This window comes from Ciconia boyciana, chromosome 4, assembly GCF_034638445.1.
Source record: "Ciconia boyciana chromosome 4, ASM3463844v1, whole genome shotgun sequence".
NCBI classification, from domain to species: Eukaryota; Metazoa; Chordata; class Aves; order Ciconiiformes; family Ciconiidae; genus Ciconia; species Ciconia boyciana.
In genome coordinates, this window is record NC_132937.1 from 86,421,387 (window position 1) to 86,438,530 (window position 17,144).

At 39.6% G+C, this 17,144-nt stretch overlaps 1 protein-coding gene across 2 annotated transcripts in view; it reads left to right on the top strand.

The window, feature by feature from the left end:
• The first annotated feature begins 101 nt into the window (after positions 1 to 101).
• The window catches only part of MCCC2 (methylcrotonyl-CoA carboxylase subunit 2), a 39,468-nt gene continuing 22,425 nt past the window's right edge, over positions 102 to 17,144 (top strand). Inside the window, exons 1-7 of one of the 2 annotated variants that reach the window (XM_072860508.1) lie at positions 102 to 292; positions 4,890 to 4,956; positions 7,995 to 8,079; positions 8,350 to 8,451; positions 9,036 to 9,163; positions 11,724 to 11,836; positions 16,571 to 16,684. In XM_072860508.1, coding sequence (XP_072716609.1) covers positions 152 to 292; positions 4,890 to 4,956; positions 7,995 to 8,079; positions 8,350 to 8,451; positions 9,036 to 9,163; positions 11,724 to 11,836; positions 16,571 to 16,684 — 750 coding nt within the window. In that variant the 5' untranslated portion in view covers positions 102 to 151. Of the gene's footprint in view, positions 293 to 319; positions 790 to 4,889; positions 4,957 to 7,994; positions 8,080 to 8,349; positions 8,452 to 9,035; positions 9,164 to 11,723; positions 11,837 to 16,570; positions 16,685 to 17,144 lie in introns of those variants that run through there. The other variant, XM_072860509.1, reaches the window with a different exon arrangement.

Here is a 17,144-nt window from a genome sequence, read left to right on the forward strand (position 1 = left end):
CGCGGGCAGCGGCGCGGCGCGGCCCGGCCCGGCCCTGCCTCGCCGCCCGGGGCCGCCTCAGGGCCCCGTTCTGCCCATTGGCTGCGGCGGGGGGAGTGGCGGTGGCGGCGGGCCTGGGACGGCCGGCTCGGCTCGGCTCGGCTCGGCCGCCATGCTGCTGGGCCCGCGGCGGGTGCTGGGCCCATGGCGGCTGCTGCGCTGCGCGGCCGCCGCCCCGCCCGCCCGCGCCTACCGCGGCGAGGCGGTGGCGGCGGTGGGCTCGCGCCCCGACGCGGGCTCCGCGCTCTACCAGGTAGGCCCGGCCCCCTCCGACCCATGGGCCGCAGGCCGCGGATGGAGGCTGCGGCGGGTGGGGGCCGCCTCCCCGTGCGGCGGGGGCTGGGGAGGGCAGCGGTGCCGAGCTCCGGGGAGCCGCGGGAGCCGGCGGCTGGCCTTCCCGCAGCCAGGCAGCGCCGGGGCCTTGCCCACCCCTGCCCGCCGGCGGCTGGGCTGGGAGCCGGCCGGGGCGCGGCCAGCGCCGACCCTCCCGGCCTGCCCCCGCCCGCGGCTCGGCCGCCCTCCGCTTCCACGCCTCGGTTATTGAGGGAAGCCCCCACCCGTGAGGCGCGGCCTGCGAGCGGCGCCCCGGGGCTGCGGCGGCTCGGGGTGCGTGTGTGCCGTGGGCCGGGCGTGCGCTGCCCGGAACCGTCCGCGGGAGAGCAGAAACAAAGCGGGGGAACGCGGACTCTGAGTGGAAGTACAGCAGTGGCCGTGGAAGAGCCGGTATTATAGCGGCCATTTAATACACGGGTACGCGGTAAACACGCGCCTCTGTGAATCAGCCCGAGGTCACCCTGCAGGCAAGCCAAGTTCTGCAGTGCTGCTCCCCCCTCCATAGTTCTTAAATGCCACGTTCTGTTTATTTCATTCAAGCTGTGTGTAAAAGTACTGTATAAAAAAAACGTGGGTTTGTACCATTGCCTGCCTCAGTATGGATTTCTTTTACACTTTTTTTAATCAGAATTCCAGCTTTTACTGCATTTTCGGTGTTGAAGTGCTGGTCAATATCATACTAATGAAGCAGAGACAAGGGAGTTTGTAGGCATTTGAAGGTGGTGTGTGATGATTTCAAAGTCGCAGATTTTCTTGTGTTTGCAAATGGATTCCTGAGTTGAAGACAGGTGTAATAGTTTTACAAAGTCATGGGTGTGCCTCCAGAAAACACGATACCAGCAGAAAGAATCACTTTTGAGGAGAAGGGATAGGTGCAATTCCAGTTGTCTTTACAAAGAGAACAGTACTTGAATCTGGTGTGAGTCGTTCTATTTTTAATGCAGCATTATTAACATCATATTCAAGATAAAAATCATGTTTACACTTAGTCTGAGAAAAACATAGTTTTGGGTGTGCATCAAAACTGGTAGGAGGCATGCATTTGTTTTCAGATTTGTTCCAAGTAAAATATCAAACAGCACATGAAGCAACAACATGTATTCTTACTGAAATACTTCCTTTGGTTCTGCGTTTGGTTTTGCAGAAACTAAATTTTGGGAGAGAAGTTAGGTGACTGAAACATCTGTGAAATTTCAGTATGCGTATATATATGCACACATACAAAGCTTGTGTATATGAAATGTGCATATTTATGTGTGTATATTCATATTTTGCATACCAAAAAAAGTAATATTTTAATAAATGTGTTTATTCAGCTAAGCTGTCACTGGATTTGCATTTGTGTGTGTGTACCTTTTGATCTCAAAAGAAAAGCAAGGCTTGGTAACTTTTGTAGAACACATTTTTTACTTTAATGTTCATGTATTTTGGCAGCAGTTTCCAATGGGATGTCAAGACAGGAAAAGTTTTCCTAGCTGTGCTAGACAAGTCCACTTACTTGGATACATCTGGTACGTCATTCAGGCAGTAAAATAGCTAATAGTGTTAGTATTTGGTAGAAATAATTTATAGAGCACTGTAAATGCATGTAGTGCGTTACAGACACGAAGAGCTGAGGTCCCTGCTGTGAGGCACTTAACTATCTGAAATAAAAGTAATACAGGGAATAGCAGTGCAAACACAAGAAGGCATAATGATAACGTGATGAAGGTCTTGCCTTCTTTAGCTAATGTTTGCCTTTCTGGCTGTGAATTCAGCTAGACAGGCTGGCCTTCGTAATGTAAACTGTCTTTCAAACCAGACAGGTAAAAATGTAATTTAAAAATGAGTAAGTCTAAATTCTGGAAAATAAAGGAAAATCTATGTAAAGATTCCAAGGATTAGCTCTTGCAGACGCTTTGCTTGTGTAGCAGTAATTCAGTTAGCTCGTGCAATAACTGCAGGATTAGTCTGTATGTTTTGCCTCTCGATTCTGCTTTAAAGTCCGTAGAAGCCCTCACATTAACAGCAGAATTTTATAGAACTGACTCGTGCGAGGGCTGGTTTCCAAAAAGAACTTGCATCACTGCACTGACCTTTTTGTCATTAATTAATGAAGAGCACACAAACATATGGTAAGCATGTTTGGTTCTGAGAGGAGCCTTTTCTGTGTGTGCTCAAAACCTACATTAAGATTTCAAGGCATCTTTACTTTTCCTTTGTAAAGTATAAAGATGTTCTGTTCTGGTTAAAGGCATGAAAGGTAAGGATAGAAATTAAGTGAATTTAAGCAACTCAAAATATTTGAGTACAGTATTTTTTATAGATTATCTAAAAAGTCCTTTCATGATCTTTCACGTAGAGTAGCTAAAGTAGCTACAGTGAGTTGTTAATTCAGGATCTAATAAAAAAGCCTATGATTGTGATTGCTGTGCCCCTTTTAATTTCCTCTGCCATTTTTAGCTGCTTTTTTTTCCTATGTTAAGGGTGAGTTTTTAAGCTTAGTACTGTGTGCAAAAGGTGAATGTATGTAGAGAAAACAGGCTGACTGAACAAGGAGAAATGGGGAAGATACTTTTATGTGTAATACTGCAAAATGAGCCAGCTGGACAAGCTGAACACTCCCACATACAGTAAAACTGGGTGTTGTGACAACTGCAGAGTTTTAAAAGTATGGAATTACAATGGCTGTGTTACAGATTTTTCACAGGGGAAAAAAGGTAACCTTTAAACAGAGTCTTTTAGAAAGGCTTAAAAGCAGGTTTTGTTTTCTTCCGTGCTGCATGTGGTTGTGTGGCTGCAGTTACTGCTGCATAGTCTCTCCTATACTGGCTGCATAGTCTCTCCTAGGAGCGGCAGAGTCAAATTAACAAGACGTGGCTTGTTTTGTTCTTGGTTTTTGGGGTGCTGTGACAGTGGTAAAACTGCCACTAAGTCATTGCAGTGTGATTTCATGGGTTAGGAGGAAGAAAAACAGTTGTAGAGGTAGGTGTTGGAGCTGTGCTGTGGGTGGGGCGGGGAGAGGGAGAATTAAAGTATCCACAGAAATAGACTGAAAGGGGAATAATGCAGTGGGCATACTGATACAGCCTTACAAGGGAGGGAGGAGATGCAGAAGTCTGGTGGCCTCCCATGTCCTCAGTAGTCAAGGAACTGCAGGGTGGCACCACATGTCAGAGAGATTTTGTTAACTGAGGTTAGTATCTTGAGATGTGTTAGGTGTTGGCTAGCAATTGGGTGGTACAAAATTCATACAAGTGCAGGCGGTGAGCCATATCGTAGATGGCACTTCATTAGAACATGGGGAATCCTTGGCAAGAGCCAACAGAAGCATGAGAGTTGGCCATAGTGTCTCAGTATGTCACCTTGATCTTGTTGGACGACCTCTAAATGCTGACCTTACATATTAACTGTGTATACGAGCTGATAAAATTGCCAAGACCTGTTTTCACGTGATTTTTTTTCCTTTCAATAGAGTATTTTTAATCTATTTGTAGCAATTACAAAGGGGGAGAAATGTGTTCTTTTGAAAGTCTTACTATGCAGCTAAACCAGTTTGAATGCGAGGTGCCTGTGCACGCGTTTATTTTCTTCCTGCTTTGCATCTTGGTGCCTTTCAGTGACTAAGAGCTGAACAAACTTCACTGCAACACTTGTTGCTTCTAGGGTAAACCCCAATTCTGAGTGTTCAAGTCCGAATACAGAGTCACCAGATTGTTTTTTCTGTCAAAGTAGACTCTAGTATCTTCTACATGAGAATTAGACAGGATAGTATGATTTTTTTATGCAGCAGTTATGATATTCTTTTATTGCAGTTACACTTTTCAGAGAGGTAACGTAGCTCTTAATATGTCTGAAAAAAAACAAATTAAGCTTGGCTAATACCTTTTAATTCCTAAGAAATGGTAAGAAACTGCTGTAATGAGCACACAGAGTTTTGGATAATTCTGATAGATATGATGAGCTTAGTACTGGATCACTCATATTCAAAACTAAGAGTCTTTGTTTTTCTGAGAGGGATATTGGCAAGAAGACCAGACTTTTTGTTTTTCAAAAGCTTTGTTTTATCTTTACGTTCTGCCTAAACATCAGGAATGTAAAAGGTGTTTACCAAATTCTGTTTGGTCTAAGTCATGCATAGCAGCACTTAATTTGAATCCTCGTGATGTTTTTTACAAAATTAGATTAAAAATGCAAACAAACCTGTAGCAAAAAATTAACAAAACCTGAAAAACAGCACTTCAACTCTGTAGTGACTAATTCTATTTTTGTTTATTAAATTTGGAACTAGTCTTTTACAATCCTAATGTGTTCGAGAGTTTTTGTGAAGCATGTTTATTAAATGCTTTGGGATGCTTGAGGAAAGCCAATACATAGGTAGAAATGTTATTACTTTAAAGACAATACAGAGTCATTATTTAATAAGATAAAATGAAATTTGGAAGAGAAATAAATCTTGTACTTTCTGTGTTTGTTTATTAAAAAATAATACTGTCACTCTTGGTTAAACTTAAAATGCTGTTTTGTTCCCCACTTAGGAAAACTATGAACGAATGAAAGCACTGGTAACTGAACTCCAAGAACAAGCAGAAAAAATCAGATTAGGTAAGTATGATAGTCCAGATTTTGGAGCACTTGTTTAATTTGGTCCAAAACCCAGTTTTGTTCTTAGGATTTTTTTCCCCTATGGCTGTACATTCATTAATCGCTTCATTCAGATACGACATATTTGCTGGATTATAGTAGTTGTCCTGAAATTTTAGCTCATCTGTTTAAATCTAGATTTACCACTTTCTGTCAGTTGAAAATCTTAAAAGGTTTATGTCCAAGCTAACTTGGTTCAAAATTTAGGGGTTTTTTTAAGTAACTCAGGCCAGCTAAGGAAGATGTCCACACCATTAGCACTTCTTTGTTTACCACAGTATCTAGTGTGTTAACACATTTTTTTGTTTGCCAGTTGAATATCGGAGCAATATGCTAATGCAAGCAAATCCATAAATTACAGGAAGCAGACATAAATGAAAGCAAGGCTGATTTAGCCAAACAGAAGATTAATTTAATTGCCAGAGAGGCAAAAAGTAAGCAAGTAGATAGTGAAAACTGAATATTTAGAGTTGGTTAAGTTTTAATCAGTTAAGATCTTAGTAATCAATGGAATGTACATTTCTAATGGCATATTTTTTTAAATAGGTAGGATTATCAGTAAAAGCCGTTTATTAATATACTTTCCACTTCACCTGCTTCCTTGCTTCATCCACTGCTGCCTGCTTTTATAACAAATTGGTTTGGCAAATGTGCTTCTGTTCAAGTTGCATGTTAGTCTCTTCATGTGCAAAGAGGATTTTCAAAGACCCTAGCTGTCGTTGTGCTGGCAAACAAAAGCAAGTCTGTAATAGTTTAAAAGATTGAAATCTGTGTTTCATCTTCTTGACTTGTAAGACTACCTGAATTAATTACAGTTGACTGTAATTAATGGGGACAATAAAATGAAAATGGTTTATAAATGCTTAACTGTGCTGCCAGAGGTTGAGCATGCAGCTTTAATTCTCCCCTTCTTGTATCCATCATGATACTGTCTCTTCATGTACTGTTTCTTGTATAACACAGTTTCTTTTACAGCTTTGGAACGGAGCACAGTTAAGATTTTGTGCTTAGTAGTTTTTCTTGCTTGCTGTGAAACAAAGCTCCAGGATTTCCTGAGGAGATGCTGAAACCCGTGGACTACCTCTGTCTTTTATGGGTGTAGAGACTGTTCAGCAATTCCCAGTGTGGCTCCTGAACTAATGACCATGGCCTTCTTCACTGCTGCACGTTTTCCTGTTCTTGCCCGTTACCTAATAACAGGACAAGAACATGGCCCTCATGTTTTCTGCATCTCAGGGAGCTCTACCAGGATGTTAATAGACCGTTTTGAGTGACATCAATTGAGATTGCTTTGCCTGTCATTTAAGTATATCAGAAGAATTAGGTACTTATGTTGAATACTTTTGAAGGATAAGTGCAACATCTTTTTCTTTGTAAGAGCTGCCTTTCAGAGGATAAGCTCTTGCTTGATGTCTTTATAATGAATGCTTCATTCTTTATCTGTTACTTCCATGGGTAGGGCTTTTGTGAACCCATATCCCATTCTACTGAGTAATCCCCAGCACTGCAACAGGAAGATGGTCCCTCCCCCAAAGAATTTACAGGCTATGATAAGTTACAACAGACGGATTTCTGACGACAAGCACAAGAAGCAACTGAGATACTTTTAGTCTCCATGACTGGCAGTAATCATAGCACATCAGCAGTCACGGTGAAGTTTTATAGACATTACTGTAAAGGAGAAGTTAAAGAAGGGATTTCAAATTAAATACCTCCAAGTTTGTTTCATTGTCATGGACGCTGCTTCTCCCAGTCTACAGAATGGAGGCTAGCATAGGGTAGAGCAAACGTCTTGGTCTTGGAAGAGAAAAGCTCAGTCGAATGGATACAGGGCCCGGAGGACAAGCATTTACGATTAGTGTGTGAAGAGGGCGAGTGCACAGAGATGACAAAAATCACAGGATGGAAAACTATTTTTGCAACATCACTCTGGGTGTAAATGAGAAAGGCAAGATGGAGGTCAGAGAAAATGTAGTTAGCATGATGTGGGATGTTGAGAACATGGATGAGAGTATTAGCTCTGTAGGTTGATGTGAGAGGTTGTATCTTAAGAAACTTATACAGAAAGAATTTACAGGATTTAGACTTAGGCTGGATATACAGACCTAACGAACAGGCTCAGAAATAAATTGTGGGCTTTCTGGCATGCCTAACAAGTAGGAAATTATGTGCATAGTGATCAAGGAAGGAGGTTGGAGAAAGGGCTTGAAAGGTAGGCTTAAAAGCTCTGTTTCAGTGATGCTTAGCAGACAGAGAAATCTTGAAGTCTCAGGAGAAATGTTAGCAAAATAGCACCTTCTTTATTTTGGACGGGGGAGACAATTTTAGAGTGATGAGGTGGATCAGTGATCTGTCTACACAGACAATGTTTGTATAAGCTGTTGTTATAAAGCGGCTGAGGTGTGTCAACAAATCTTAAGTATTGAATGACATAAAGCTCTACAGAGCAAAATATATGATTTAGGATGACCTCGGGTAAAGGGTTGAAATGAAGCAAAGATAAACTTTATATTAAATACCTTGTGTCTGAACTCTGCTTACAGTTTTGGAGTGATCTAAGGAAACGAATCGAGATTGTGTTGGGTCTTTCAAGGTTGGATTCAGCATAGCTATTTTGAACCAATTTTGGGGATTAGTACTTTTTGTAATTCTTACCACTGTGCTTTTGTCTGTGTGTCTGTGTTTTCAACCCTTCTGTTCATTGCCAAGCAGTGGGGGAAAGTTTCAAACAACTGAAACTTTCAGACAACTGAAACTTTACCTCAAGACTAACTATAAAAAACTGAGGGGGGAAAATAGAGTAGATTCTGAAAAGCAAGCATTTTTATCAATACCTTAAATCTGTTTGAAGTGAAAACCATTATTTATTAAATTCATTATTAAGGTCCATACTTCAAAAACTGGGAACTCATCAGCACTTCCATTCCAAGTTTTAATGTAAGTGGTGATTTATCTATCTGTGTCCATGGTAAATCTAACAATTTACTATTGTATCACAGGAGGTGGAGAAAAAGCTCGTAAGCTTCACACATCAAGAGGAAAGCTGTTACCCAGAGAGAGAATTGACAGGCTTATTGATCCCGGGTAGGTACTTTATTTTTTCAAAAACACTTCAGGTTCTCTTTTGCAGGTAAGTACTGCAACTTGTTTTAGTATTTGCAGGCTTGTTTTCTCTTTAGTTTCCATAAACACTGGAAAATAACACAGTTGAAATTTTACAGAAGTGTTCTTTGAAATACTCATCTCTTTAAAAAAAAAAAAATCTAATTTTTAAAATTTAACCTTTTAAGTGAAATTCAGTGGCAAATATGGCCAATTCCTATTTAAAATTGTGTTATATTTGTCATTATTCAGGTCTCCGTTCTTGGAGTTCTCACAGTTTGCAGGTTACCAGTTGTATGGTAATGAAGAGGTACCGGCAGGAGGTATTATCACAGGCATTGGACGAGTATCTGGGTGAGAGATACCAGTGATCTACATTATTGATGATATGAAAAGGAAGGAGGTATAATTTTGTTTAGTTTCCAGTATTAAGCTATTAGCATTTTTAGTGTTTCATTTCTGACACCCAAAAAATCAACAAAGTTGGTATCTTAATTTGTTCAGTCTTAGCTAAAAGGGAGTGATTTTATTTTTTTTTTTTTTTTAGTTAGGGTATCCCATATTAAAGCAGAACACACATAGAGTTTCTGGTGCCTGATGAAGGAAAGAGATTAGTGCCTCAGTGAGGCAATTTTCAAAAAACAGGGCAGTATTCTAGGCTAAGAATTGGGTTTGCTCACTAAAAGTACCTCTAAAACTACTGTTGAAATGAAATACGATGCTATGCAGCATTATTTTAGGGAGTTAAGGGACTGTGAAACAGGACATCATAGTGCCCTGACTGCTCTTACAATGTGCATTTGAGGGAGTGCAGGTGAGGACGGCTCTTTTTGAGCCTCAGGGCTTCGAGGGTCCTTGACATGTTGCAGTTCTTAACCAACAAACATATTTAATCATTAGAAATATTTTTCTCTCTCATAAACTTGTTTTATTTTTAGGGTTGAATGCTTGATTGTTGCTAATGATGCAACTGTCAAAGGTGGTACCTATTATCCCATCACTGTTAAGAAACATTTACGTGCTCAAGAAATTGCAATGCAAAATCATCTCCCTTGCCTATATTTGGGTAAGTCCCATTGCAGAAATAGCAAATGTCCTTTGTTAAGAGCAGCTCAGGATCTCTAGATAAGACACTGCTTTAAATAAATGTTGTTGAGAGTGATGTGTCCCCAGATTTGACTAGCGACGTACATATTGTAAACGCACATATTCAAATGTATTTTCATCAATACTGTTACCTCTACAGATTGGTGGCAAATCTGAACCGGAGGGTACCCATAGCTTCTCAGCACTGTCTTCTGCACTGCTGTAGGGCTGGGTTCGTAAGATACAGATACAACTATGCCACTGTATCACTTCTTTCTTATTCCATTCCCTTCTGTCATGCTTGAGCAATCCATCCTATGGTCTTACCCAGTCTTAATTCAAATTACAGTTTAAAAAAAAAAAAAGTTACTATACCTTTTGCTGGAACATGTAGCTGTATGAGACAACATACCAAAGAAATAAAAAAAGTCTCAGTGCCAAAAGCGTCGATAATAATTTGGATCAACAGATTTTTACAATTTGGAATGAATTTTACTGAAGCAGAAATTTCATTGTGTATTATTTTGCATTTTGAGTTTAGTCTGTTAAATCAGAATTTAGCCAAACCTTCATGTAAGTTTTACTTATGTGTACTTTTATTAAAGATTAAGATCAGAGTGCCAAATGTCTTTAGTATATTACAGGTAGTATTTTCTTCGCCTGGTTTTGTACAAATACAAGAGCTTTCTGCCAGTGTCTGTCTTTCAGTCACAATTCCCAATCTAATAACTTTAGAACCCATTAGCCAATTTCAGCCAAATTTGACAGATTTAAGAAAGTGTGTATTCCTGTGGATTTTGTGTAAGTCAGCATCAGAGGAGAAAGACCCTTCTACTGTCTCCATTTAAAACATAGGGTGGGTTAGTCCTTGTCTGTTCTGCTTGGCTTAGCAGCTTACAGAGCAGCTGAGAGCCGTTAATTGGCTTGCCAGTCGGGGTGCTTAGTACTAGTTAAACAGTCAACATAAATGTAGGTCCTGGCCAGCATAAGCATTTGTAATTTCTTGCGCTCCTGGTAGGCCAAACATGCAAAGAATACTGAGAGAAGGATTAGGAGAAATGTGAACTTGAAAGTATTGGTGAGGTGGATACAGGGACAGTGTGGGTGGGGACTCTGTGGGATTGTCATACTGCAATGGAAAGAGTCTTGGAGGCAAGGGGAGGGCTAAATTTTATCTTAGTCATAAAAACCAGAAGAAACTTAACTTTGCTGTTTGCAAAACAACTATGATTTTTTAGTCTGAATTATCAGAAAATTCTGTCTGTTCAGACAACTCTTTTTGGTGAGTTATCAGTGAGCAATTACGTGTGATTTTACTGTTTTAAGATCTTACGGAATGAGGAACTGTGGGACATAGATATGCCTTTGAAACAAAAGTTTAATTTTTTTAATCCACCTTTGAGGTACATAGTCCCTGTATATATACTGCTCATCACTCAAACCTGGTGAATTATTTTACCTTGGCAATTTCTGTACCTGGGCTTGTTTCAGTTCATTTCAGTTGTGCGATCAAGAGGGAGTGCTTTGTAGTCAGTCAGCACTTTGCTGACCATGTAATTTTCATGCCATTTGAACTGCCTTTTCCCTCAGTGGTAGCCGCCTCGGTGTTAATTCTCTGATGTGGACACCTGATGCCATTTGTCACTGAGTCAGTCACTGGTGTGGGCATTTTCTTTTGTGTTTGGGGATGGCCCATTTCACAACACTGGTATGTTGACCAGGTTGGAGTTTGTCTGGTTGCTGGAGTTGATGCTGGTTTGGGAGAGTGGTTCTGCAAGGGCAGGGGAAAGAATAAAATCCCTGCTTCACAGTAAAGCTGAATGTAGGGCATTACTGGCTGCAGTCATGTAACATGAGAATGTGCATGTGGACTGTTGCTCATAGGTAAAAATTAATTACCAGGAACCACAATTCTCAGAGATGCTTGGTCTCCCTGTGCATTTCCTTCTAGTCTTCTATCCTTCTTTGGAGCCTTACGACATGATGTATTTTCATTATTTGGGCATGGAGAGGTAGCTGCAGTTGGAGACCTGTAAGCACATCATGAGGCAAGGACACATGATAAATGAAGGTTCCTAAAGATAGTATAAGGCCTTCTGTGTGTCTGTATAGTCAGGGTATGAAAGTACACATGCTATACCTCTTGAACTGAGGGGTGGTTAGTCTCACCCGTTTCTGGAACTTGTGACAGAATTGCAATAGAATAATTGAGTTAAAGTTGTATATTGAAAGTGTTCTTAGTTTAAATGTTTTGCAGTAAGATGAGTTTACAAGTTTGTATAGGGAGGTACAATTGCATCTCTAAGCACATCTGAATTTATTTTCCATTAGAATGATTGGAATGGATGTTATTGGGAGGGGTTTACTATTTTTCTTTTTTTTTTCAAGAAGAATATCCTAATATACCTAGATTCATGGATGTACATATAGGTTAGTAGTAGTAATTGCTGTATATTTTAAGAAACGTGCAGATAGTTTACCAACAACTTAAGTATATAACACTGTTCAAAGACTTGTTAACATATTTTCATTCACTCTAGTTGATTCGGGAGGAGCAAATTTACCTCGGCAAGCAGAAGTATTTCCGGATCGAGATCATTTTGGCCGTATTTTCTATAATCAAGCAGTCATGTCCTCACAAGGAATTCCACAGGTAATTTGTTTATACTTAAGAATGAAATGTACTAATTAGTTGTTATGCTTGCTGCCTTTATCTGGTTTCAAGGCTTGTACCTATGCTTTGTTTTTGACAGCACTGTGTTGTGCTGACCTGATGGCCCAGTCTGGGGATTGGAGGCACTGTAAACACAGTAACTGTCCACAAAAAGTCGTTATAGTTTTGAAGAAGCTGTCTTCTTTCTTGGTCTTAGTGTTAATGACATGACCTACCTGCTTTTGTCTTGGAGTGGGAGAAAAAGGGACTTGACAACATGGTATGTAGGGCCATGTGAGGAAGCACTAGGAAATCTCTTGGAACAGCTGATTATTCTGCATCAACACTGTAAAGGTGAGGACCCCTTTGATGATGGCTAGTAAACGAGACGTACTTTCTATTGACGGGGGTATGTGTATATTTATATGTCCATTTTATACACTGATGTACTGTATGATAAAACTGCCCTAACGATTAGGTTATTTTCTAATGTATTAATGATACATAGAATTACTGTTAGTCACAGTTCCTGGATTTAGAAGTGGTTTTGTGTCACGGGTATTTCAGGAGGGCATTTGGGTCAGGTTTTTGACGCAGGTGGTGTGCTAGGGGAGATGCACTTCTGGATCTGTTACTCATGAAGAATGTAGAACTGCTTGAGGATGTGATTGCTGATGGCAGCCTTGGCTGCAATGAAAGTGGGGGGCAGAGTATAAGGTCCCGATGGAGGTGAGGAAGGCAGGTAGCAGGATAAAGACAACCCTGGGCATCAGGAGAGTAGTCTTGGGCTTGTTAAGAGAATTGTCAGCAGGGACCTGTGAGAGGCTGCCAGGGAGGGCAGAGGAGATGACCTCCTCCAAATAAAGGAACACTCCAGGAAAGCAGATGACCAGGTCATTCCTACAGAGTTGCTGTCTAGTCAGTCAACTCCCAACCTCTTCATATGGTTGTATACCCCTCTCATATACCTGCCTCTTACTCCCCTTTGCAGGCCAAAGAATTCAAGCTTACTTAGCTGTTCTTAATGCAGAAAGTGTTTCATACCTTTGATGGTCCTAGTTTATCTTCTGTAAACCTTTTCCCAGGTCTCATTATATGTTTTTTGAGATGAAGGAGCCAGGCTGCACTACTCAATATCTCAACTAATGATATATATATATATATATATATATATATATAAATAACATAATGATATACACTATTCTCTTTTCTATTCCTTTGCCAGTAGTTCCTAACATCTTTGATTTTTTTGACTGCTGAGCAGTGAGCTGGTGTTTTCACTGAATTATCATAATCTCCAGAGCCTCCTCTGAGGTGTAGTTGTCAGTTCAATGCCTATCACTTTATACTGGCTGGATGAAAGAAGGTGAAGGAAATTTTCAGGTTATTCCACCTGAGAAGAAAAATTGTTTTAGAACTTTAGGGTTAGAAATAGGTGTTGGAACCTCAAGCAGAGTATGCAGCTAAAGTTTAGCTAACTTGCTATTTCATCTGAGTACTGTCATGGAAGTATTTCACCACCATATTGTTTTGATATACTTGACTATTGAACTCATCATTAATGTAAAGTGGAAATAGGACTTCATTTTCTTCATTCTTACCAACATCTGTCATTGAGAGGTATGGTCGGGCTGGAACCATTTTTATTTATTCTCTGTGAGAAGCTGTGCTTGTTTGAATCTCCTAGTCTGAAAGGAGGAAGTAGAAGCTAATACTTCCTTTCATTGTGAAGCAGATGCACCAGTCAAGGATACAGTATTTGGTCTGACTCCTCCTTACATGGCAGACAGCGGCTTTGCATGATTTCTGAGGAAACTACATTTGTTACCTTGATACCTTTTTGGCACATTTTGGAAGCAAGTCAGACTTCAAATCTTCAACCATCTACCGAATCCTTCGACCACCTCTACTGAAGAATCCTGAAATCCATTGCCCCCAGAGAAATCCAAGGCTGAAGATTCCAACAATACACTAAATCTCTTTAGAAAGTCTGACATAATGTAATTTCTGCAGTTCTTTTCCTTCCAACAATAAAAGTGAAGCAATTGTAGTGATTAGCTAGGTCTCCAGGGGAAAAGCACTGTTTAGTTAGAACAAAAATACTTAGGAAAAAAGACAGTTCACAAGCTGGCCATCCTGCGGAGCCACTGATAGGTCTAGGTTGTACTTTAGGTTTATACGTGTGAATAAAATTGGCCCCAGCATTTTTGTGGAACAGCAAGTGTCAAAGGAGACAGTCACAGGGCTATTTTGCTATATTATCTTTATAGGAGGAGTTTTGGTAAACCTTTTATTGCTAGAGACTCCAATTGTTATCTGGTATGGGAGTAGTGATTTTTAGATGTTACGTCAAAGATGAATATGTAAACCCAGTTTGCAAGGCTGAAACTACTGACATTAGGCAGGACCTTTCTAGAAATGCCTGGCCCTAAAGTCATGCTGATGGTTTCCTGAATATCTTGAAACAACTTTAACATATTTGTAAAGTTCCTTATAAAGTTGAATTTGTTTTTATTTCTATTACCATACAGTGTTGCATTAAAAGTAGCATTGTACTCCTATACAATAAAAACTAAGTGTAGGAAAGATTTTCTTTTAGTAAAACACATTTGTGTTTGGTATGACACTGATGAAAGTTTAACTTAGAATATTTATAGCACACTGGGAAAAATGTTTTAACTGCAGTGCTTCCTTCACTTAAAGGATGTAATACAGGTGTATTTTGTTTGGGAGATGTTTCTATCCTTTGTTTTATTTCAAAAAGTCACTACTAACATTTGTAAATCTACTATTGATTCTGTGCTAACAGACTGTGGTAGCTACAATCATCTTCCCTTTCTGAGCAGATGTTTCAATAGGAAGTGGTGTTGGGAAATTATGTTCCCTCTGATTTCCATTCTGGTGAATTCTTCAGACATGGGAGTCTGGATGTTGTTAGTTTTGTACGTGCTGTTCTTTGTTGTGGCCTGCCTGAAGGTCTATTTCATCAGTTCATCGCCCCTTCTCAATTTTGCCCTTAAAGTGCTTGCTTTTTTTTTCCTTTTTTTTTCCCAGTTGCCTGTGGTGCTTTTAATTTCCCCCTCCACTTTTACCTCTGACTAATTTATTATACTCCTACTGCAGCTTTAAATTGCGTTGATGTCTGTATGTCTGTGAATCAGAAAGCTGTCATTAGCTTCTCATTAGCTGCTTCCTAAGCTCTCTCATCCTCATATGCTGCATGGATACAGTAGGGAGCTGATGAGTGGTTATGAAATACTGTATGTGCATTCAGAACTGTTGATTTTTATTGCAGTAAGTAATTTCCTATGCAGTAATTCAAAGAATGAAGTGAGGAAGTAGCGCATTAGTTGGGAATTTGAGGTTGTGCTATTTGACAAGGAGATTTTGTTTTTTCCAATGTGTAGATATTCCAATTTATGTATTGGAAAAAGTAACACCTCAGTTAAAGTTTAAATGCAGGCACATTTTTCAGCATAAGCATGGTAAAATTAAGAGTAGGAAAAAACTGCAATCTTGGGAAAAAGTCAAATTAGCTTTTTCCCCAAGTTTCTTCCATTTCTAGAGGCTTATGTTATCTTTGTATTTACCTGGAGGTATTTATTAAATGCACAACAGAAATACTGCAGGTTAATCATGTGACTCTGGACATAGTTTAAGGTACTGAAAACCATTTGCTGAAAAAGCTGCTTGATTTGATGATAGCAGGTTGACACAGTCCATCTACTCCTGCTTTAGATACAGGTAGTGTGATTTGGAAGTTTTATTTCTGTGTACTGTTTTCTTTTAAGAGGAAATATTAAATTATCATTTAACACAGAACACTACTTGAAGTCTCTTTAGAAATATTTCCAAACAGAGTTAGCACAAAATAACATTACTTTGTGGTTTAATTTTGTGTGTGTGGTTGTGAAAGAAAGCGTTAGATTAGGCAATTACTTTCTTATTGTTTGCCTTTCCCATGTAAGCATTCCATTTCTTCTGCTTTCCAAGCTGTTTTGAAAGGCCCTTTGGAGGAGCTCCCCTGAAGGAGAAGTTAAGTGAGAAACTTCACTTTCATGATCATATGCTACTACAGTATTCATCATGTCTGGGGTCAAGTCAGTTTTGTAAAAGTGTCACCAAAATATTACTGGTGGAAAATGTTTATTGGGTAGATGTTCATCTCAAAATTAGGCATAAGGATGAAGCAGAGGTTATTCGTGCTAAAGCCTATAACCAGATACTCCACACTTCAAGGAAGGGGCAGAGTTTGTTAGTTGATCCATTGAAGAACTGAAGTTACACACGAGTAGATGTGAAGAATTTTCTTCAAAGGATGTTAGTAATGTTGGTGAAATTATGCCAATAAGCTCTGACTTAAGCATAAATACCAGGAGCAACCTCTAGGTTTCAACCTTTTACCACTCATTGGTAAAAACAAATTTCATGGTAGAATGTGCACCTCTTCAGACATTTCACATATGTAGTTCATGGTACTTCATATATGAATTTTCCTGCAGGGTGGCCTGAAGATCATAGTTTAAGAGACTGTTGAAAACTAAGAGGTTCCCTATTTTTTTGAAGAAAACCTAAAATGTAAACAAAAAGTTTGCTCAGTCAGGCAAAAATAATCTTGCAGTGCTGTCCCAGAGCCTGTATTAAAAGCAGTACAATATATAATAGTAGCATGTGCATTTGCTATTTTTAAGGGTTGCACAATTCACTAACTTGTGGTTTTTGTTTTCCCAATAGATAGCAGTAGTAATGGGATCCTGTACAGCAGGAGGAGCATACGTACCTGCGATGGCTGATGAAAGTATTATTGTTGGCAAACAGGGAACAATATTCTTGGGAGGGCCACCACTGGTAAGGATACAGAAGTTTCCAGTAACATAGCCCCAAAAAATTTGTGCTGCAGACAAATCTACAGCTTAAACTATTGAGACCTTTCTTGGTGACATATTTCCAGATATTCTGTAGTTTAGTTTGCATTTGTTTAGTATATCTGAATGTTTATATCCTAAATTAAATCTTTTTATTTGTTAGAGGTGTATATATAAATAAGACTTTGTTAAGGTGTTTTTACAGTACTGCTTTTAGATTGCCATGCACGTTTTAAATGATAAAAATGCTTTCTATATTCAATTATGTAGTCTCTAGGTTTGACTTGAAATAAAAAAAAATTACAAGCATGTAAATTATATCTCAGAGTCAAGATCAGAGAACTTCAGAAGCAGGACTGATCTGCTATATTTTATGTCAGTTTATAGACAAGGGAGATGCACTTATGATGGAGTTTGTCATTTCCTTACTTTCTTAGTAAGGA